Genomic DNA, 24337 nt, shown 5'->3' on the forward strand with positions numbered 1-24337 from the left:
TTTTTTTTTTTTTTTTTGCAGTCCACCTAAAATCCAACTTGGAAATCATTTTTTTTTTCTTTATTGCTATTGATTGTTTTGAAATTCAAATAGCACTTACATGCCTGTGTTTTTATTTCTGTAATGAATATGGCTGTCAGCCCAGGATCTTGATGGTTATTGTGGGTATGTTGTTAACAAGAAGAAACCTGTTTTACGAGTTAAACAAAAATTCTAATAAACAACTATATTTTGAATTTAAATAGTTTTTGTCTTGCGTTTACATTAATTTTACATTTCATTAGCCAATATTACAAGTTTCAGTCTTTTACATGCGATTAATCACAATCAATTTTCAAAAAAAGTGTGATTAATTAGTTATTTTTTTATCGATTGACAGCACTAATGAATTCATTATTTCTAAAAGAAAGAAAGAAAGATAGAAAGAGTGGTTCATGAACAAACACACACAAATACATACATCTTTTAAATATGACAAAAACTCTCGACGACTGAAAGTTACTGGATGCTGTGTCTTTAATGTGGTGTAAAGATTAATATGAATTATTAAAACATCAAGGAGAATGCAGCAAAAAAAAAAAAAAAAAAAAAAAAACGTATTAAATTAAAACTCATTTATTATTTTACACCCTTAATTTAAAAAGGAAAAAAACACGGTGATCTTAAGGAAAAAAAGACCCCTAGCCTATAAGCTGTTTTATGGAATATCTTAAACTTGTTTTTTTACTTATAATTATTTATTACAAAGATGAAACTTGGGACCCTAGTCGGCTAACAATGGTTTTCGGAAATGGGCAGGTTGTTTGATTTGAGTGGCGTTCACTCGCACTGGCCCAGGAATGAAAAATCAGTTGTTCCTTTCGCCACCTGTTTTTTTTTTTTAATGAAAAGGTGGCCTTTGCTGCTGCAAAAATGCTGCTAAATCTGTCCTAAACATGAGGCATTACAGCATAAATATTGTTCTGTTTAGTATTTCAGTGGAACAAACTGAATTAGTCATTAAAATGTTTCCTTAAAAGTGTCATTTTGCATTTGAATAAATTTTAACATTGTCATTAATATGTAATGGCAATTTAATGACAAATTCAGCTTGTACCACTGTAGTTGAAATAAAAATTATTAATAATAATAATTATAATATTAATAATAATGGTGACGCATTGGCGCAGTAGGTAGTGATGTTGCCTCACGGCAAGTAGGTCGCTGGTAGCTCGGCTGGGTCAGTTGGCGTTTCTGTGTGGAGTTTGCATGTTCTCCCTGTGTTAGCGTGGGTTTCCTCCAAGTGCTCCAGTTTCCCTCATAGTCCAAAGACATGCAGTACAGGTGAATTGGGTAGGCTAAATTGTCCGTAGTGTATGAATGTGAATGAGTGTGTATGGATATTTCCCAGTGATGGGGTTGCAGCTAGAAACGTATGCTGGATAAGTTGGTGGTTCATTCCGCTGTGGTGATAGTAATAATAATAATAATAATAATAATAATAATAATAATAATAATAATAATAATAATAATAATAAAAATAATGATGCAGCTATAAAATGATAAATTTTTTTAATGTCTTCATGACAATCATGTTTATAACAGATATGTGACAAGTTTTTGTCATGGCAATGTCAAGATGTCATGACAACAATAAAACAACTCAGGCCAATTCTGATTATGTATCCCTATATACATTTCTGGAGAGAGCAAAATATGTCCCAGGTGCTAGGTTTTTTTTTTTTTTTTTTTTTTTGCAGTTTTTGTTTTTGTGAATCCACCAGAGGCTACTGTGTACGCTTTTTCAAATCTCAAGATTATCTTGTGTCATTCACACCTGCTGTTCTTATGTAAATCCACCAGAGGCCGCTGTCGACTGACTAACTAACTGACAGATCCCCCCCACCCTCTCCGTTCCCTAAACCCAACAAATAGTATTTTAAAAACCATCGATTGACCCGCCCACCAACTTCTCAGGTGTTTTGAAAAGCGATCTAGAAGAGAAAAGCCCTCACCAGATTGTTACCACATTTTCAGATTTTACCACATTATTTACTTGTTTATTTTATTTAATTGTTTTATTTTTTCTTACCTTCTTTCTGGAACCATTTTTCACAGATCTCAAACTCCGTCGTCGTGGTCAACTCCGCTCTGCATCTCAAATCCATGGACATACGTGTCAAGCTACCGGATAAACTGGTAACAGCTGAAAACATGCAGATAAGCAGTCAGCTGGTAAATGCAAAAAGAAATGGCATCATATCGGCCCATCGCCCCATTCATTTTAAAGATGAAATTCAGCCATACATAACTCTGGCTACATAAATTGCAATCTTCAGAAACATATTTAAGGCCTTGTTTTCAGAATGAGCCTATGTTTAGATAAAGACAGGTTTTGATGTACTTGTTCATGTCAAATTGTCATGAAAATCAATGGTAGTTTTGCATTTAAAGGGGCATAACTGAGAGAATGTTTCATGTCATGATTATAAAGGTTTAATGACAGTCAATTACACTTTATTTTGATGGTCCGTTTGAGTATTATTAGACTGTCTGCTTCATATCTGTTGATACTGCTCCTTCAACCAATATTTAACTGACTATAAGAAACTTTGCAAGTACATGTCAACTTACACCAACCCTAACCCTAAACCCAACCCTAACCCCAACCTAACAGTCTACTTATAATCTCATAAGAATTAGTTGACATGTAGATGCAATGCAACTTAAATTCAACCAACGGACCATCAAAATAAAGTGTGACTCTTATGAACAACCCTTCATTTAACGTGTTACCAAATGAAGTCACACAACTATATCACAAATTAGCCATTTAATCAAAAAGTTACAAAATAGCCTAATGCATCAGCATTTTATGTTGACTTTAATGTCCAATTCATGCAATATCATTTGTATTTGTACTTCAGTTCTCAGATCTGTATGGTGGCTCATTTTGTTTGACTGTTTTTCATGTGTATGCTTCCTTAAAATACACTCTATTCAGTAATATAGAAGTTGACTTTGTTTACAACAGATCTAAATAAAAGTAAGAACCCTCATCAATGATTTATCCAGTGGGGTTGTTTTCTTTGCTCGGAACACAGCCAAACGCCTATACCCATTTGAAAAGATGCTAGCACACACAACTCACTTCTCTGCATCACAATAAGGACGAAAGCGCTGTGCTGGGGAAGCTCCGAATGGCTCTCCGGGAATGGCCCTGTTACTGGAGAAGGTGTCTGGAGTCAGAGAGAAACAGATCAATGCCTGTAATGTTGTGGCTGTGGAGAATTACCAACCTCTGAGGAGCAAATTTAAATAAGAGTAAAACTAGTGTGTGTGTGTGAGAGAGACAGAGTGAGAGAGTTGCTAAGGAAAGGGATCTGCTATCCTACATCTGCTGTATGATGCTGTGTGTTAGTATGTGTGCTCATGTGTGTAGCACTTAACTCAGTCTCGTCTGGCTGCTCTCCTGGGCCTGTTGAGTCTTTTAGTGTGGAGACTAAGTCCAAGACGGGAAGTGTTTAAGAGCTGCTATGGTTTGTAGAATAGAAAAGATCAAATGAGCACACTAGAGAGAGAAGGGGGGGAGGAGAAAGAGAAGGAGAAGCTTTTAATGTAACTCTTACATTAAACAGACTGGTAGTTTAAGATTGAAAACATTACCTTTTACAACATTTTAACTGGATTTTATGACATATTGTAATTGGTCGTTTTTCGGGAAACAATTTAGATACAAGCAATTAAATGATTTTTATGTTACAAAATATATTTCTTGTGTAATGCTATTATGTAAACAAAATTAGTGTGGATTGTTACATAAAAAAGTGTAACTCATTTATTCATTCATTCATTTTTCTTTGGCTTAGTCCCTTTATTAATCAGGGGTCGCCACAGTGGAATGAACTGCCAACTTCCAGCTGCAATACAGTACTGGGAAACACCCATACACACTCATTCACACATATACACTAAGGCCAATTTAGGCCCAATATCAATTCTACCCTTTAGGCCTTCTCCTTACTTCCCATGAAGGGGTAGGGGTGTCTCTTTACCTTGCAGGCGTAGGGCTAAGGGGAAGGGACCACACTTGAAACCAAACCACACTAGAACCTCACTTGAAACCAAAGGTTAAGAAAGTTTCCCAGAATACACCATCTTCTGGGAATACACCCAGAAGTAAGAAGATCCACAAATTAGTATTGTTTGTCATTATTACGATAATTATTACGAAACAAATGTTTTAATATATTAACCAGTTAAACTCTGCTGTTATTTTGGGATTTCCGCCTGGATTTTGCCTACCCAAATTTAAAAGCTTCATAAATGTAAATGCAAAAAGTTGGTATCATTTTAAAGAAAACCCTTTGAATTTTTTATAAAACACAATTGAAAGTTTTTCAAATATTTGTATATGTTGTCTGTGTTATAATAAACACCTAAAAAAAGAGTTGCTTTTTGTTTTTTATTTTTATAAACTCGAATTTGAAAGTGTACCTTTTAGGTACAATTTTCTCTACCATAATCTGTGCAAAAGTTATTGTATTCCAACTGATGAGAGGTGCTATACAAGCCACAGGGACCGATCATTGTTTTCATATTTCACTATTCTTTTGTTTGATCAAACATAATTCGGTATCTTTGGACCACGTCAGACATATAAAAGGATTACTTATGCACATCACCTCAAAAACAGAGGAGAAACGGCCCTGAAGCGCACAGCGTAAGGTAAGAGATGAAAGATGTCTGTGCTATCTGGGGCTGCTTATTGATCATAAATGTATTGTTTTCACTTCTGCGCGGACCCGGTACCGGGTCCACGGAGTTTAACTAGTTTTAATAACCACATTCGTGTTTAACATCATGCTTTAAAAAAAATAAAAATAAATAAAACGATAAAATAAAAACAGCTAAATTTCGCAATCTATAATCCATAATCATAACTCCAGTATATAGCAGTCCCGCAACATTCTGTCACTTGATGACACTCGAATACCCTGCCAAAAAAGTCTAGTGGCTGGGACTGGGCATTTCACAGTGTCTGCTATAATGTAATGTGTTTTTGGTTTACATTGATGAATATGGCCACTGTGTAAATGCGCAGTATAGTTACGATCGTATTGCCACATTAGATCGTTATGATTACATAATATATGCCTTTAGTGATAAATATAAATATAGTTTGAATATATTTGAAGATAAATATAGTACCAAAAAAAAAAAAAAAAAAACACAACTGAAATAATCTCAGCAGTCGCGATTGTCTGATCTCATATGAAGCTAGAGATCACGATGACATCTGATAATTTGTGCAGGTACTATAGTGCTGTCCCATTTCTTAGGGGTAAATTTCGAAGTCCTTCCCCTTCACACTGGGTTTTAAAGGCCATGGGGAAGAGGTAGGTGTACAAAAATAGAAATGGGATTGGGCCTTAGTTTATTCAGTTCACTTATAGTGCATGTCTTTGGACTGTGGGGGAAAGCGGAGCACCCAGAGGAAACCCATGCGAACATGCAAACTCCTCACAGAAATGCAAACTGACTTAGCCAGGACACGAACCAGCAATCTTCTTGTTGAGAGGCAATGAGCCACTGTGTCGTCAAAAGTGTAATGGTATATTTACAATATTTTGTTCTATATTTAGGTATTGATGTTTCATTTGGGTATATATAAATTCAAGCATTATTAACCTTGTGTCACACAATGCTACAGAAAGCATTTTAATGTGCACTTTTTTGAGATTTTCAGAGATGTGTTGTACATCAATTAAGAAAACGTTATTCCAAGTTAGCTTTAATTGTGGAGAAAATAATTTTGAGCTTTTGTCAGCTAATTTCATCCTCCAGGTTTAAAATAATTGTTGTGGCAGGATTAAAATCGTTGACGTAGTTACGATCTGCCTGTCCAGAGATGACGTGTTGGTTTCTTATTATTATTCATAACTGAGTCTTCTTATCCTATGAACCCTGCTTTTTAATTATTCATGACAACATGTGCTTTCTGATGAAAATACCTGCCAAGCTGGGAGACTGTGGCTGCGCATCGCGTGCAATATTTAAAGATTGGAGATTAGTGGACTTTGTCTTTTATCAGTTGAGTTTGTAACCATTCAGACACATCGTCTATATCCATGCTGCTGTGTTTGCTTATGTTTAAAATCATACAGATTACAAGCAAAGCTAATGGTTGAAATAGATAGGGCAAGATACCTGCTGCACTGCTATCCACTCTGTCTACATTCAGACCCAGGGATTAAGGAGAGAAGTCCTCCTCATTTATAGTGTTTATACAAACATGATTATTACCAGTACAGTGAAATGGGATGCTGACTACAGAGTGAGGATCCAAATGCAGGGTTTATTAGCAGGATGGTAAGGCAAGCAATGGTCAACACAGGGACAAATAAATGTACACAGGAAATCCAAAGTCATAGTCAAATATCAGGGGAATGTCAGTACAGGCAGGAAACAGGCAACATAAACAAACAAAACAAAGCAAAGGTCAAAAACATAGCAAGACAAGGCAAGGAAAACACATCATAATGTTCACTAACAGTTCAACAAGACTCAGCAACAGTGTGTGTGTCTGTGCTGCTTAAATGGGTTATGTAATCAGTCCTTGACAATCCTACAGATGTGTGTATGCAATCAGTTAGGATTAGCATCTGCTGTGAGTGTGTGTGGTGCATGACTGGATCTTGTTGTCCATGAAATGGCGGATTTGTAGTATATGCAATGTTGTGTAATTATCATCAATCTGCACAGGCTGGACCACGGACAATCATAAAAATTATCTTTATAATGATATAACAAATTGTGGTAATGTGTATATATTATATGAAATGACAAATAACCCATCATACATGTAACAGGGCATTAAATTACTTACTGTTTATTTCTTTACATTTTAACTTTGTAAACTAAAAAAAAAAAAAAGAAATTATGGCACGCTCACGGTTTGTGTCTCGTTTTGTAAGCAACTGACAACAATTGTTGATGTGCAGATGTGCTCCCCTCTTTTTTTCCCTGCTTTGCCGGTCATACCCATACCCATTCCTTACTCTGCTCACAGTTCTCCACGCCCATCATCTGAGGTAGACTTGAAGAACTGAAAGAAGGGGGTTTCATGAACCTTTAAAATTTTAATTTATTTGATTATTCAATGAGTGTAGTGTTTACTTCGAATAAAAATCTGTTTGGAACATTATACACAATTTACTGTTGCTTTTATAACTGTAACTTGCTACCATTGAGCCCGTTACAGTTAAAACAATAATTTCCTATACTTACCTGATCTAAAATTGAATGCGTAGTCAAGTTCAAAAACGTATAAATTCAAAATTCATCGTGTGCCTCACCCCCAAGTGAGTGGTGTCAAGTTTATATATATTTTATAATTTTAACCATGACAAGTCAACTATTGTTGCAAAGGTCTGACAGTCATGCTTTCTTATGTGGTATTTGTTTTGAGATTGAAGTGATAATGTGAGAGAATTTGATGGTTTTGTTACATAAATACATAAAAAACGTAAAAAATTACATTAAAGTGGTTCATAATTGACACACAATGTAATTCAGTTTAAAGGTACAATTTTTTTGTTAGAAATTTTGCTAATTAAAATAAGTCTGTTTATCCTACCTCTAAAACCTAGAACACACTGACTTTAATTTTCTCTTTGGTTTTGTCCACAGCCTGCAGACCTGGGTTCTACAAAGCCTTTGCAGGAAACATTAAATGTTCAAAGTGTCCCCCACACAGCTCCAGCCACGCCGAGGGTTCAGCACAGTGTCACTGCGAGAAGAACTACTACAGAGCCAGCAAAGACCCTCCAACCATGGCCTGCACACGTTAGTCTGCCTAATGCTCTACTTTCATTTTAGTATTCTTTTAAAATGTAACAACAAAAACTGAACATTTCTAATTATACATTTTAATAGAAACAAATGTAAGCAATTTGCATGCTAGCATTTCAGCAGTATAAATATACAACTTACTCTTACAGTATAACCTTACCCAGTGAGTGTTACTTGTGTGTCACACGAGCTTCATGTTAAAGTCACATGTTAAACACAAATGAAATGTGCAGTTTTAAAACATTTCACAGACCAGACTTAAGACTTGTCCTGGACTAAGGGGGCAATTACTCTAAAACTGTAAACCTTGTCTGCATTTGACCTGTTCCTTTACTTCACATTAAAACAAAAAGCATATACTCACATCTTACACACAGAAAATTCTACATACACACCAGCACCAAGCCAAAAATGACATTACGTGACTTCTTTACAGGTAATGATTGTTAATAATGTAACAGCACTAAATACTGACTTGGCAAACATAAAAACAATGTTGTCTAGTAAAAATAGCCTAAAATGTAAATCTGGTCTGTTTCTACTGAAAGGAATTTGCACTCACTACTCTGAAAATATGCAAGTGTCTTTGGTTAAGTCTCAAGATGGACACCACCAATGATTTATTTTGAGGCAAAATTTAAAATGACTTCTAATTGAACTACCGTATGACCCAATCCTGGTTTAGTCTATGCTCTGTCTGTGAAACAAGGCTTGGCAGTTTTAGTTTAATCAAAACTGCTGTAATTTAGCTTTGTTTGTGTGGTCATTTTAATAAGTGTGCACACTTCAATCTGAACCTTGGCATGCACTAAAAGACAGACCAAGACATCTAAAAAGTTGATTTTGATCAAAATAAACTGTTGCTATTCAGTTAACGTATATAGATCAGGAATATTCAACTAGTTTGTCATGGGAGCCAGTTCATAATAGGCATCCCAAATGAGGGGCCGGAGAGATTTGACTTGCAATATAAGTGATGACACAACAGCAATATATGAGCCCATATTTTTGCTCCTTAAGACACCCACATTTGGCTTTTTCTACATTAAAAAGTTACTTTGTTGTATTTTGAAACTACATAACATCACTGCACTGTACAATGTGCCTTTCTTTATGAACATAATCAAATGTTGTCTTTCAAAGCACAACATCAGTGTAATGCTCCAGTGGGCTTCTTCTACATTTAGACACATTCATACGTTATGTTTTGAACTGCATAACAAAAGTTACTATTTTAGTCAGTTTGACTGATGTTGAGTTGAGATGACTAGAAATCATCTCTACTAGATGTTTAGTCCATTCATTCATTCATTCATTCATTCATTGAATGAATTCATTGAACACTGCGTTGCCCTTGATTCTGAGTTAAAATAATAAAATTAATTGGATTTGGTTTTTGAACATTTTTGTGTGTTCTGTGTGAACTGTTTTGAAAATGTTGTCATGTAATGTCAAACTTTTTTTAAATGCAAGGGATTTTTTTTTTCCTTATGGCTGCATCACATAGCATAAAACACAAGAGAACTTACTGTATATATAAAATAAGATGAAAAGTGAAGTTAAATTAATAAAATAAGTGGCTTTGCTAAACAAACACAAAAAACAACAACATATTTTTATTAGAATGAATTCATTTAAAATAGATTTGAATTAAGCAAGTAATTAAGACTAAATTTGGCAAAAACATAAATTCTTATAAGAATCAAAACAGACTTTAGTCAGATCACTCTTTATTTCTCACCATTCCACTTTGTGCTTCCTTTTATTACTTTTGAATCTATCGATCAGATTTTCTTTGATTTCAGTCTTCTGCTTCACTTTCCCTTCTTCTGCCCCCCATCGCGCTTCGCCAAATTATTCACCAAACTCAATCTTTTCAACACCAGCAGCAATCTGCATTAAAAACAGGAGAGGAGGAATAATTACTTCCTTGTTATTCACGAGTGGGTGCAATTATCATTAACTATGATAATCATGTCTAGGACATATTCTCATTATCATCATTAGCTGAGTCTGGGAAACTGCAGATAAACGCAGACTTTCCTGTATCTGGCTCTGAGCCGGCTTGCTATAGCAAGAGGAAGCAGGCTACTAGAGCAGATACATTTGTATATCAGCTGAACCAGAGGGAGGGACTGAAAGAGAGATGGCTAAAGCTCTCCTGTGATTTTTAAAGCATTAGCAGGATTCATTAGTTAATGCATATGCACCACTTTTGAGATAAAAATGTAAATCTGCATAATATTTTGCGTAAATAAGCATTTTTGTTGTTGCAGATGGATTTCTGTCAGCATGGTGATTATGGTTGTTAATGAGTCAGGTGTGTGTGTGTGTGTTTACAGGTCCGCCTTCCCCTCCTCGAAACTTGGTTTTTAACATCAACGACACTGCTCTGTTCCTGGAATGGATGCCACCTAGTGACACCGGTGGTCGCAAGGATATAAGCTATACTGCGTTATGTCTTCGATGCAGAGCTGATGGGCAGGACTGCGAGCCTTGCAACAGCAACGTGCGTTTCGTACCCAAACCAACAGGCCTCACAAGCACCTCTGTGGTGGTCCAGGACTTTGTGGCCCATGCCAACTATACTTTCCAAATCGAGGCGCTGAATGGAGTGTCAGGCTTGGGTAGATCTATGAGACAGATCGCCAATATCACCGTCAGCACAGAGCAGGCTGGTGAGTAGAGCTACTTTAACGCTGAAATGACGTAAGTGGATCATTGAAATTCTATGCGATGTTGGAAGAAATCATTGGTATTGCAATGTCTTTGGGATTATTAAATTTGTTTTAATACTACTCCTGAGTAAATGACAGCAGATGTTGAAATGTAATTGATCCTCCATGCTATTCCTGCCTAGCTTGTCACTTTGCTTCTGATGTAAAGGGCCCAAAAATGTCAGTTTGCAGCTTTTTATATATTTAATTGTGTTGACCAGCATGAATAAGTTATCAGGATGGATGTTTTGCGCAGATAATCTCCTCAATGGTCTTGAGCAAATGTCATAAGAAGGACAGATAGAGTGGAATAAGCTATTGTTCTATCAAGTGCAATTATCTTAACTTATCTTGATTGTTTACAAAGAGTGGCGCTAATGGGTCTGCATATGTTGATTGCCAGTTCCTAGAAACTGTTTGTGGGTCAATAAATGAAAAAAATAATGATTTTAATCATTCATTCATTTATTCATTTATTGATTGATTGATTGATTCATTCATTCATTCATTCATTCGGTCAGTACCTGGATGGGAGACCACATGGGAAAGCTAAGTTGCTGCCGGAAGGGGTATTAGTGAGGCCAGCAAGGGGCGCCCAACCTGTGGTCTGTGTGGGTATTAATACCCCAGTATAGTCAAAGGGACTCTATACTGCTCAGTGAGCGCCATCTTTCAGATGAGACATTAAACTGAGGTCCTGACTCTCTGCGGTCATTAAAAATCCCAAGATGTCCTTCGAAAAAGAGTAGGGGTTTAACCTCAGCATCCTGACCAAATCTGCCCACTGGCCTCTGTCCATCATGGCCTCCTAACCATCACCATATCATAATCGGCTTCATCACTCTGTCTCCTCTCCACCAACCAGCTGGTGTGTGGTGTTCGGTCTAGTGGAAAATGGCTGCCATTGCATCATCCAGATGGATGCTGCACACTGGTGGTGGATGAGGTGATTCCCCCAATGTGTAAAGTGCTTTGAGTGCCCACAAAAGCGCTATCTAAATGCAAGGAATTATTATTAAATTATAAATATTAATTCACCTATAACGCATGTCTTTTGGACTGGAAACCGGAGCACCTGGAGGAAACCCATGAAAACACGCGGAGAACATGCAAACTCCACACAGAAATGCCAGAAATGCCAACTGACCAGCAACCTATATATATATATATATATATATATATATATATATATATATATATATATATATATATATATATATATATATATATATATATATATATATATTCTCGACAAAAGTTCCCTTGTTGTTTCAATATCCAGTACGAAAATAGTATTGTTTTATAGTAATCATTTTAATTCAACACATCAAACCTTTATTTAAGCATGCCAAGTTTGTTTTGTAGCTTAGTATTTTACATTTAAGCAAAAATTTAATGTTTTTTTGTAATTTTTGCAACCATCAGTTATCCCCACATGTTCTGGGCCACAGACCTGTTACCATTTTTCTGTTCTAATAATAAATGATAATAAAAAATAAAAAATAAAAAAAACATTGGCACAATGTCTTCAGAGCTATTGCCATGCTGGCCAGACTCTCATCGTTCATCATGATAATGACGATAACGGCAAATTTCATTTCATCCTGGAGAGGCATTGTCTCAGCACATCAAATGCGGGATATCTCCTGGCCTGAGCTCAGTTTCACACTAATAGAGACGCACGGCTTTATCTAAAAGCCTGCTGTCTTCCTCTATCTGGCTGCCGTATCCGCGGATATGGCCAAACTTCATTATTAGAATCGGCACAAGTCTCCACAGGACAGCTCTCTCAACTCTCAGGACTTATTCTCATGCCGGATTTACCCATTTCTCTCCGTGTGCTTATTTCCTCTGTTTCTCTGACTGATGATTCACTGCTCACTTTCATCAGTTGGGCTGTGCTTCAGCTTCATTGCTTATCCAGATGTCTGCTTCAAAAGAACAGTGTGAAATACGCTTTGTTGCTTGAACTAATGAAACATGATAATTTATTTTATTTCTGGAAAAGGGCGAGAGGTCAAATGTCACGTTTGGACCAGGTGCTCTGATACTCTGTCGGTAGGGTCAGTTTCTTCTTTGTGAAGACAGCGGAGCTCATCAGCATCAATGTCAGCGAGGAAGAAAGATTGATTGATATGATCAATCTGCCTCATGAGCTGTAATCACACTGAAGAGCTTTACACCCTCAATCTACCACCTGCCGAGAGAGAGAGGGAGAGAGAGAGAGAGAGAGAGAAAGAGAGAAAGAGAGATTTAGGGAGGAAATTAATATGTACAGTATGTACAAAGCATCTAAAAATTCACAGCAGATTGGCATGGAGATACGTTTTCCTCAAAAATGTATTTGGAGACTGAAAATATATTTCTAGCAGAGTTTCTCCTATTTTACTCCTATTTTACTGCTTATATTAGCTAACAAGTGAGGTAAACTCTAAAAATGGTGCTTTTTTAAACCAAATGTGGGTAAAATATGGACAAAACCAACCACATGGAAAAATGTTTTAATTTAAATCGGTAACACTTTACTTAAAGGGGTGTTCCTGAGACTGCCATGACATAATAGATTTAACGCATTCTTATGATAACTGTTATTTTATTGTATTAGTTTAGTTACTATATTTCATTTAAATGCAAAAGGTGACATGGATTGAGATGTCTTAATGACAATTGGACATAAATACATCACAACCTGCTTTTGTCTTTGTAATGACAATTTGACGCAAAATAATGAGACAACATAACTTTATCATGGCGGTTCATATTGCAGTGGCGACCCCTGATAAATAAAGAAACTAAGCCGTAAAGAAAATTCATTCATTCATTCATTCATTCATTCATTCATTCATTCATTCATTCATTAATGAATGAATGAATGAATGAATGAATGAATGAATGAATGAATGAATTAATTAATTAATTAATTAATTATTTAATTAATTAAATCATAGTCATAAATCTGTTATCAACATGATTGTCAGATCATATTTTGTCAGATTTTCATATTTTTCTGATCACTTTTTTTTCAGTGGGGCAACAAGTATTTGTTATTAAAAAGTATTATTAAAAGTGTCAATACTCTGATGAGTGATTTATAACAGTGTCTTTAATATTTAAGGATATTTTAATGACAAATTCAATTTCTACCACTGTAGTTGAGATAAAAATTAATAATAATTTTAATGAAGCTTTTACATTTATAAAAAATTATGTTTTTAACCAAATATGACTTGGATTTATCCATATTTAGGCAATTTTGAGTTAGAACTTAAATCAGGAGTAAAGTTTTGGAATAGGATTAAGAATAAGAATAAAATACTGAGGGGCAGAATGTTGACGCAGTGGGTAGCACAATCACCTCACAGCAAGAAGGTCACTGGTTTGAGCCCTGGCTGAGTCAGTTGGCCTTTCTTGTGGAGTTTGCATGTTCTCCCCATGTTCACATGGGCTTCTTTCAGGGGCTCCAGTCCAAAGTCCTGTGGTGAATTGGGTAAGCTAAAATTGTCCATAGTGTATGTGTGTGAATGAAAGTGTATGGGTGTTTCCCAGTGATGGGTTGCAGCTGGATTGGCATCCGCTGTGTAAAACATATGCTGGAAAAGTTGGCGATTCATTACGCTGTGGCGACCCCAAATTAATAAAGGGACTAAGCCGAGAAGAAAACAAATGAATGAATGAGCACTGATGATGAAGACCTGATGTTAATAAGCAGAAACACAGAAGAGAAGTACTAAACTACAACTGACTTCAGTCTCAGCCTTCGATGAAATCAGCGAAAATATAAAACATTAAATCTCTCAAAATCTCAGAAGAAGATCATTAAGCAACTCCACAAACAGCAGTTTTCATTTTTACCAACCTGTTTGCCCATACTTAAAGAGGGACCAAATACTGTCTGAACTGAGTAAACTTTACTCATAGAATTTTACTGTGTATACAATTGAATTCAAAATTATTAGCCCCCTTGAATTATTAACCTCCCTGTATATTTTTCCCCAATTTCTATTTAACTGAGAAAAGATTTTTTAACACATTTCTAAACTTAATCGTTTTAATAACTCATTTCAAATAACTGATTTATTTTATCTTTGCCATGATGACAGTAAATAGTATTTGACTAGATATTTTTCAAGACACTTTTATACAGTTTAAAGTCACATTCAAAGGCTTACCCAGGGTAATAAGGTTAACTAGGCGGGTTAGGGTAATTAGGAAAGTTATTGTATAATAATGGTTTGTTCTGTAGACTATCGATAAGAAAATATAGCTTAAAGGGGCTAATAATTTTGACCTTAAAATGGTATTTAAAAAATTAAAACTGCTTTTATTCTAGCCAAAATAAAACAAATAAGACTTTCTCCAGAAGAAAAAATATAATCAGACATACAGTGAAAATTACCTTGCTCTGTTAAACATAATTTGGGAAATATTTAAAAAAGAAAAAAAAATCAAAGGGGGGCTAAGAATTCTGACTTCAACTGTATATATTAAGAATGTTTCAGCTGTTTTTCCATGTCTGATTATCATCAATAACAGTGTTGTAGTTAAGACCAGATCATTCAAGTGTGATTTTTGCCTATGACCTGTGTAGGTCGAATCAAAGTAAAGATGAGAAGAGGGTCAAAACTGAGTCCAAATCCTCTTAAAAGCATGATAAGACACTCAGAATGAAACTCCAGTAGTACTACACTTACACATAAAGTACAGTGATGTTTTAGACTCTATTGACTCCATTGGACTTTCATTGTGTCTCAAATATGGACAAGGTGTCTATTTTTACAATATTTGAATTTCTTCAATGCATATTTTAAGTTGTAATAAATTAAATTATGCATGTATATTACAATTTAAACATATATAATACATATTTTTTCCTGATGCCATTTATTTATTTATTTATTTATTTATTGCCATGCATCATAGTTTACTTTATGCTGTTGCAACAGTTCCATGTTCTGATGTGTTCCATATTTTGATTTATATTTAATAATTATTTATGAAATATAGATTACATTTAGGGTTACACATTTGGCTTGACCTGACAACTTGAGGTCTTACAAATGCATGTTGTTGTTTTGAATAACATGCATTTTTTATTATCTGTATGATTACAGTAGCAATGCTCACTGCACTTACATATTGAACATGCATCTACACAAACCTTAATGCCTTAAATTCACAACACTATTAAAACCCAAAGCTCATTATAACAAACCTCAGTAAGGTTTGCAGAGCAGCCAATCTTTCTCTCCGGTGACTATTTAGCCCTACATCAAATGTTAATGGAGGTTAGGTTGAGGGGAGTGACGCTGGGATTGGGTTGAAATCTGCGGAAAACCCCACTTGGGTGATGATAGGTCATAGGGCCAACAAGCCTCCAGTCCCTCCACCCATACTAACCAGAACCAGTGCAGTATTAATGAGCAGAAAAAAGCGGGAGAATAGCCAAGGCTGTTGTTAAAGCAGAAAACCGTCTTTCAAGAGATCCAAACAAGCTTTAATGGTGAATTCTCACTGCCATTCACTGACATGCATTTTACATCAAACATATCAGACCCTCAACTTCTCACAGAGCGATTGAAGCATGTTTAATAGATCAAAACTGTTTTATCTCTCAGTGAACTCTTACTAACCCAAACTGGTTAATGAAACAACAGCGTTGAGTCCACTTGTGAAGGTGTCAACGTGTTAAATATAGTGTTAAAAGATGGAGTTTTTTTCTTTGTTTCTTTAAAGTTAGTTTTATTTATCAATATATTTATGTATTTATTTATTTATTTATTTATTTATTTTTCTATTTTATTTATTCAGTTAAATTTTATTTTATTTTATTTTTGTTGTCAAGATGGCAAAGATGTCATAGATACATTGTCGCGGACGAAAGTGAAGAGGGTTGGGGAGTCATGGAAGAAAGTGAAAGTTAACAGTGGACGGGAGAAAGAAGGCGGTTGAGGAGGGGGATCGGTAAAATGAGGTGCTGGATCAAATTTTAGAGGTGCCAGATCCTGATCCGGCATGTTCAGGCACACATTAAGCCCTGGTTTACTTATTTTACAAAGTGCGATATACATCATAAATGACAGTCGCACATAAGTCAGTAGAGTTTATGATTTTGAAATGTGACATATTTTTGTTATAAAAATGCATTGATTTGCTTCATAAGACATTGTTTAAAACCCCCTGGCAGCATATGGGTTAGTTTTACAACTAATTTTAGTTCAAAATAGAAGCCACTATCCAATACAGGTACAGAGAATGGAAGATCCTAAATAAAACTACTACGTCTAACAGAAGGAAGTCATTTACACAGAGGATGACTTGAGGGTGAGCAAATTATGTGTTAATTGTCATTATTGGGTGAACTATTGATTTAAGTGTTTATTCTAAATCACAGAAGTCCATGTTCAAAAACATGAACGGCTCCAAACTTCACATATTATGGTCTTTAAATTACGATGAACATGGATCGAATGCAGAAAACACTCGCTCCTGCTAATGGCGCACTGCAGCTTTAAATAATCTCAGCCAATGGGGGCTCACAGCTCACAGTATGATGCAACTGTACAGTAATGTGAATGTGTTATGCTCTATGGTGGAGTTCTCAATGCATTTTACGGGCAACACACAATGCAGTCATTCACAGCACAAAAATAAAGCAGTATTGGTGTTGGCAGGTGTTGTTTGACCCAGCCGTGTCTTTAAGGAGAAGCCCACAGCCAGACTGAGTTACAGCACAAATATTCTGTCAGAATGAAATGTTGTGTTAGAAACAGTGGAGAACTGAAAGTGCTACAGACATTAATGCTGAACACACTGTCTATTTGGATGGGTGGGTGGATGCTATGTTTTAAGCGTGTGTGTTTGAGGCTTTCCTGGAGTGTGTGCGTGTGTGGATATCAGATGTAAATGTTCTCTCCGGGGGCTGAGAGGCTTCATGTTGTGCAGTTCCTAGCCCTGAATTATATATTTATTTCTTATTTTTAGGCTTTGGATAGAATCGTCAGAAGCAAGGTGTCAGAACGTTTGTGGGTTTGCATAATGTCAGTGGAGCTCTCAATTACACAACGCAGACACACACACACACATGCTTGGACACACTGATATATGCATGCATATCCATGTGTACCTGGTGCACATTGCTGACACATTGGCAGGCTGACAAGACAAGCACGCACACATTTCCCCTCGAGTCCTCCGGCATTTATACAAGTACGCTTACCACCATTTCTGCCAGCAGAGCGGCTTTTTAACAGGTTCATTCTCTGAAACAGCTTACTGATGCTGCCACTTGTTTCTTAGTGGGCTAATGTTTTGTTTTTCCACAGTATAGTTATGTAATGTGTCTGAAATAAGTCTTTATTTTCTTGTTTTAACTGGTCTTTCTGTTTGGCCCTGCTAATAAGTGCACATAAAAATTCTGGAAAGTTTGTTAGAAGCTTTTACAACCCCAAATCAGAATGGGATAGTATGGAAGATGCAAATAAAAAAGAAATAACAAAAACAACAACATTAACACAATATTTTTTTTTTTTTTTTTTTTTTTTTTTTTTTTGTCTGGTCAATTCATTTTTAAATATACATCCTTTCCTGTCATTCAGACCTGCAGCACATTCCAAAAAAGTTTGGTTCAGAGCAGTTTAGGGCTAGTAATCGGGTAAATTGGGTAAATAATGATTTGTAACAGGTGATGTCAACAGGGGATTGTAATTTTGATTTGATATAAAAGCAGCATCCAAGAAATGTCTAGTTCTTTAGGTGCAAAGATGGGCTGAGGATTGCCAGTTTGCCAACAAAGGCGTGAGAAAATTATTGAAATGTTTAAAAACAATGTTTCATTGACAAATGCCATTTAAAACTGTACTGTCCAAAAAGGGAGCCCTATGTTAACAGTGTCCAGAAGTGCTGTTGACTTCTCTGGTCTCAGAGGCATCTGGGATGGTCCATTACACGGTGGAAACATGTATGGTGTTCAGCTGACTCAATATTTATGTGTTGTCTGATTATTGTGTCTGTGTTTGTGTAAACCAAGTTCTATATGTGGCAAGAACCAAAAACATGTTTAAAAAACAATAAAAAATAACGAGGAACACTCGTATGTTTTTTGTATTGTATTGTATTAAATACAAGTCAAAGTAAATCACTTTCTCTTTGATTTGTGTTTTCCATACTGTCCCAACTTTTGGGAAAACGTTTGGGACAGTATGGAATTTGGGATTTCCATGCAATCATTAGTTTTCTTTCAGCTTTATTCCTTATTATCAGGGGTCGCCTGATAACTTTTCCAGCCTATATGTTATGCATTCAGGAAACCCACGCGAATGCAGGGAGAACATGCAAACTCCACAAAGAAACGCCAACTGAGCCGAGGCTCGACCCAGCGATCTTCTTGCTGTAAGGCGACAGCACTAGCTACTGTGCCACTGCTACGCCTATTTTATTTTATTTTATTTTATTTTATTTTATTTTATTTTATTTTATTTTATTTTATTTTATTTTATTTTATTTTATTTTATTTTATTTTATTTATAAATGACAGTTTTCAAATCCAGTTACACTTATAATAAAATTTTCATCAATAATTGTAATTACTGTACAATTCTTAACTACTTAAATTAATTAATATGTCAATTTTTGTTTCCAATAAATTGGTAAATGTAGTCGTTTGAATGAAAGTGGCAAATTATAAATGTTTGAAATTTCTTGAATCTGTAGTTTTTGGGCTTCTATATGACATCAAATTGCATATTAGGGCTTCAATACTGTTTGTCATCAATTTACTTTTATTTTGAAGTTTTTGCAATATGAACTAATAACAATTAAAGATTTTTAGTGGGTGTCTTTTTGCGAATTGTCATAACAAAGCATGTGTCATTATGTTTTCCTCAGAAAAAAAAACTTACAAATAAACAAACAAACAAATAAATAAATTAATTAATTAATAAAAATAAGCTATAATGTTACACATTAATATTACATTTTGGAATTTGGTTGGTTTACAGATTAAACACTATTCTTAACTATGTGGCTTAACCTAGCATGATTTCCATGTATTAACTTTCATTTGTTGTTGTGGTTAACTAAATGGTTGGTCTGGCACTGTACATGTTAAACCATCATAAAAAATCATTATGGTTTACCCAAAGTTTTCATCTAGAAAATATTACCATGGTAACTGTTTGTAACATTAGTAACTCAATTTGCATGGCTAATCAAATCACATCAATATTTAAAAACAATCTCTAAATATCATAAATGAGTACATTATCTATTTATATATAGCCCTATGTACGTTTCTATATATATATATATATTTTTTTTTTTTTTTTTTTTTTTTTTTTTTTACTGTTGTGACTGTCTGTCTTTATAACTGTAGCTTCATTTTCTCTCATCTGTCTATACTTATCCATAGAATTTCAGACCAAATCAATTCCAGGCGGCGTCTGTTATTTTGATGAAATTTCCACTCTCAGATGCTCTGAAATAAAAATGTCCATTCCACTGAAATATGGAGGTTATTCAATAAAAAGCTTTTTTCTCATAAAGAAAAATGTGTAAAAATCCTAAATTATTCAAGCTTCTTTACGTCACCAGTAAGACCCACACTAATAAAATGGCAATCTAAGATATTAAACTAGCTGGCCAAATCTCATTTCAAAAATTACTCAGCCAGCCATAATCTACTTAAGCGATGAGACTGCGCATGGAAGAAAAAAAAAGTGACATATAATGCACTATGATAATGTAGTTCACACACACACCATTCTAGATGTACACAACTTTAATAAAGAAAAGGGAAAATAAATAACAAAATTGCAAGTTATTGCATTCTGCACGCCAGCGATTGACAGTAATCTCTCGTAAGCTTCTTGATTAAGATCCATAGTCATTAAGATGCTTTAATACAGTGATGCTTACACTTCTTCCTAAAGCTATCCTCATTTAGACAATATGGCCCTTGAGTACAGACTGGAGACCCTCGTTCCTGAGCCGTTTGTCATTTATTTAACATTAATCCCAATGTGTTTTGAGGGCTTTTACCCTTGATGGCCTCAACGGAGCCTTTCATTGTCAGTTTTAGACAGAGCTGGGAGGCTCAGAGCACCTCAGACTAGCAGTAAGGGAGAGATAAGTGACAAGAGTTGTACTTTCTCTGTGTGTGTGTGTGTGTGTGTGTGTGTGTGTGTGTGTGTGTGTGTGTGTGTGTGTGTGTGTGTGTGTGTGTGACATACCAGTTTTATGATTAATTAATAATTATATATTTGAATGTTTGAGAGAAAGAGTGTACTCCTTGATGACATATTTGTACTCCTCATCACATTTTGAACGTTCTGAGTTTTTTAGTAAGGACACTCTAAAGAATGCCTTATTGTGCAGAGTACTCCCTTTGTTTTTTGCTCATTATTATTATAATCATTATTTATTATATATTTGAGCACTCAACCACACCTCACCCTAAACCTAATTTTTTCTTAACAAATAGAAAACACATAACAAACAGATAATAATTTACTCAATGGGCCTTCCTTGGTAAATATATATATATATATATATATATATATATATATATATATATATATATATATATATATATATATATATTTTTTTTTTTTTTTTTTAAAAGTAAATAGTGATCATTGTTTATTGCAAAAAGTAAAGGTAACTTCGGTTGGATTTCAGTTCTGAAAATTACGTCTATATACGTCCCAGGAGCTACTTTTTTTTGAGTTTTTTGTTTTTTGCGAATCCGCCAGTGGCCGCTGTATACACTTTTTAAGGTCTCAAATTTCTCTTCTCGTGTAAATCCACTAGAGGCCGCTGTTCACCGACTGACTGACTGACTGAATGACTGACTCACTGACGGATTGACTGACCAACCCTCCTCCTTCCCTAAACCCAACCAATAGTATTTTTAAAAGCAATGCAGAAAAAGAAAAGCCCTCGCCTTATTTTTACCACATTTTCAGATTTCACCACATTCTCACCCTGGTATTTACTTGTTTATTTTATTTTTTGGATCAGTTTTTGTCTTACCTGCTTTCTGAAACTGTTCTTCACTGGACTCAAACCCTGTCATCATGGTCAACTCTGCATTTTAAGCCCACTGCCATACATGGCGAACTAACTGGACAAACTGGTAACAGCAGGAAAGCCATGCATATAGGGGTAAGCGGTTACCTGCTAGTGCAAAAAGAAACGGTGTCATACCCCCCTGTAGCTTTCGTTTTAAAAACAAAATGCAGCCATACCTACTTCTGGCTATATAGTTTGCAATCTCCAGAAACGTACATAGGGCTATGTTTTCAAAATGAGTCTGTCCTGATTTCAGATCTTCTGCAGATATATAAAATGATTGCTATGTAAGGAACGTTCTTGCTCCATTAACACAGTCATCTCTCATTCAAAAGTGAAATCAAAACATTAGTGCGACTCAATCAGAGATAATTGAGAGCCAGTGGCTTTTCACAGTCAAACCTGACATAACACTTCAGTGATTGGAACATTATAGCTGAAGATGGTGATTATCTTTGTTTCTGTTCCTCAGGCAGAACCTTGAGAATCTTTTTGGTTTTTGTTTTGTTTTGTTTTTTTTTACAGAAAATTCCAGCTGTATTTGGGATGTTATAACTTCTGTTTATATATAAGTTTATATATTAAAAATAGTTTTCAAATTTAACATTTTAATGAATTGAAAATCATTTTAACACTGGGCTCCGTGGTTAGCACTGTTGCCTCACAGCACCGTCACTGGTTTGAGTCCCGACTGGGCTGGGTCAGTTGGCAATTCTGTGTGGAGTTTGCATGTTTTCCCCGTGTTCATGTGGGTTTTCTCAGGGTTTCCCTCACAGTCCAAAGACTCGCTAAAAGTCAATTGGGTAAACAAAACTGATTAAGTGTATGAGTGCAAGGTGGCGCTGTGGGTAGCACTGTCGCCTCACAGCAAAAAGGTCACTGGTTCAAGCCTCAGCTGTGTCAGTTGGCATTTTTGTGTGGAGTTTGCATGTTTTCCCCACTATAGGTAAATTGGGTAAGCTAAATGGTTTGTTGTGAATGTGTGTGAATGAGGGTGTATGGGGTATTTGGTTTCCCAGTGATGGGTTTGCAGATGGAAGGGCATTCTCTGTGTAAAGCATATGCTGGATAAGTTGGTGGTTCATTCCGCTGTGGTGACCCTAGACAAATAAATGGAATAAAAATGAATTAAATTTACAATATATCAATGTAAAATATTAAGAATGAAATTTTTCGCCATTTCTGTGAGGAGCTTGCATGTTCTCCCCGTATTCACCAGGGTTTCCTGCGGGTGCTCTGGTTTCCCCCACAGTTTAAAGACATGCGCTATAGGTGAATTGATGAAGCTAAATTGATCGTAGTGTATGTGTGTGAATGTGAGAATGTATAGGTGCTTCCCAGTGATGGGTTGCAGCTGGAAGGGCATCGCTGCGTAAAAACATATGCTGGATAAGTTAGTGATTTATTCTGCTGTGGCGACCCCTGCTTAAAAAAAGGGACTGAGCCAAAAAGATAATGAATGAATGAATGAATGAATGGATGAATGAATGAATGAATGAATGAAATAAGAGATAAGTACTAGGATAGGTGTGTAAACGTAATAATAATAATAATAATAATAATAATACAATTGATGGTTCCTTTTTATTCATTCTCTTAGCTATAATTTACTTTCCAGCAACATGTTAACTAGTATTCTGCTTTAGGGGTCGTTAATTGCTGAGAGGGAAAATAATCTTGGATAACCTAATTAAATACATTTACGTTTCTTTTTTTTTTTTTTTTTTTTGGAGTGGGGGGTGATTTTTGCATTTAATATTTGCTAACACTTTTTGTTTGAAGCTCCTCCAACAGACATTCGGCTGATTTATCAGGGGATTTATCAAGTATATTTTAACACCCACCAAATTATGTTTTTGACATACTGACACAAAGAACAATTGATTTGCAATAAGTGCTTTGTTGCATCCTGTGTAGTCAGCTGTTGTGACAAAAGCAACAGTTGCATCAAATTTAGACATTGTGTTATGCAGTACTGCTACTTAACAGTCTAAGGGGCCATTTATACTGCTATGTATTCAGCCAAAAACTTAAAATGTTTTTTTTTGTGTTTTTGCCTGTTGATTTACATGACAATAGTGTTTTTGTGACTGAAAACTCGTTTTTTTGAAAATGCAGTCATTGTAGTGTCAGTGTAAACACCAGAAAATGAGACTCTTTGAAAACAATGATGTTATGCATGTGGATATTATCTGTTTATGGAGGTGTTGATTAAAGCCAAGGGCAGAAAAAGTAGAAAACAATAGCAGATTATGTGGAAGTGCAGTTACTGCTCAAGTGTTGGATATCGCTTTATCAGTAAAGTGTGGATTTACTTCACACCATGACCAAAAGTGGAGATTCATTTTACACACATGGTAAATTCTAAGTGCTCACTAGCTCAGAGCTCTTGATAGCACATCACCAAATACTGGCCTGGTATCCATTATGTAGTATTTTTGGTCATTTCCATGTAAATGTAAAACTTTTTAATGCAAAAATAAATAAATTAATTTATATATATATAAATTAAAATATATAAAATATAAAATATATATATATATATAGTCACCTTAGAACATAAGATTCTATCTGACAGTTTTGTCAAAATTGAGTTGTTGACTTTAAAATGACAACTTATTTACATTATAGGATGTTTTTATAAGTTGTTCACATTTTAAGAATTTTTAGTTATAACCAAATGTTACACACATACTGTTTGCTATGGAATGCAAAAACTT

At 35.3% G+C, this 24337-nt stretch overlaps 1 protein-coding gene across 4 annotated transcripts in view; it reads left to right on the forward strand.

Moving 5' to 3' along the window:
* Nucleotides 1-24337, forward strand: part of epha6 (eph receptor A6) — a 237470-nt gene that overhangs the window by 162114 nt on the left and 51019 nt on the right. For all 4 annotated transcript variants that reach the window (XR_015476684.1, XM_087237326.1, XM_087237327.1 and 1 more), the window contains exons 4-5: nucleotides 7672-7827; nucleotides 10176-10511. Coding sequence is in view for 3 of the 4 variants with exons in the window: in XM_087237326.1 (XP_087093452.1) it covers nucleotides 7672-7827; nucleotides 10176-10511 (492 nt within the window). In the remaining variant the exon portion in view is untranslated. The remainder of the gene's footprint in view (nucleotides 1-7671; nucleotides 7828-10175; nucleotides 10512-24337) is intronic.

The sequence above is a fragment of the Danio rerio genome, chromosome 1, assembly GCF_052040795.2.
Source record: "Danio rerio strain M-AB ecotype USA chromosome 1, GRCz13ab, whole genome shotgun sequence".
Classification (NCBI taxonomy): Eukaryota; Metazoa; Chordata; class Actinopteri; order Cypriniformes; family Danionidae; genus Danio; species Danio rerio.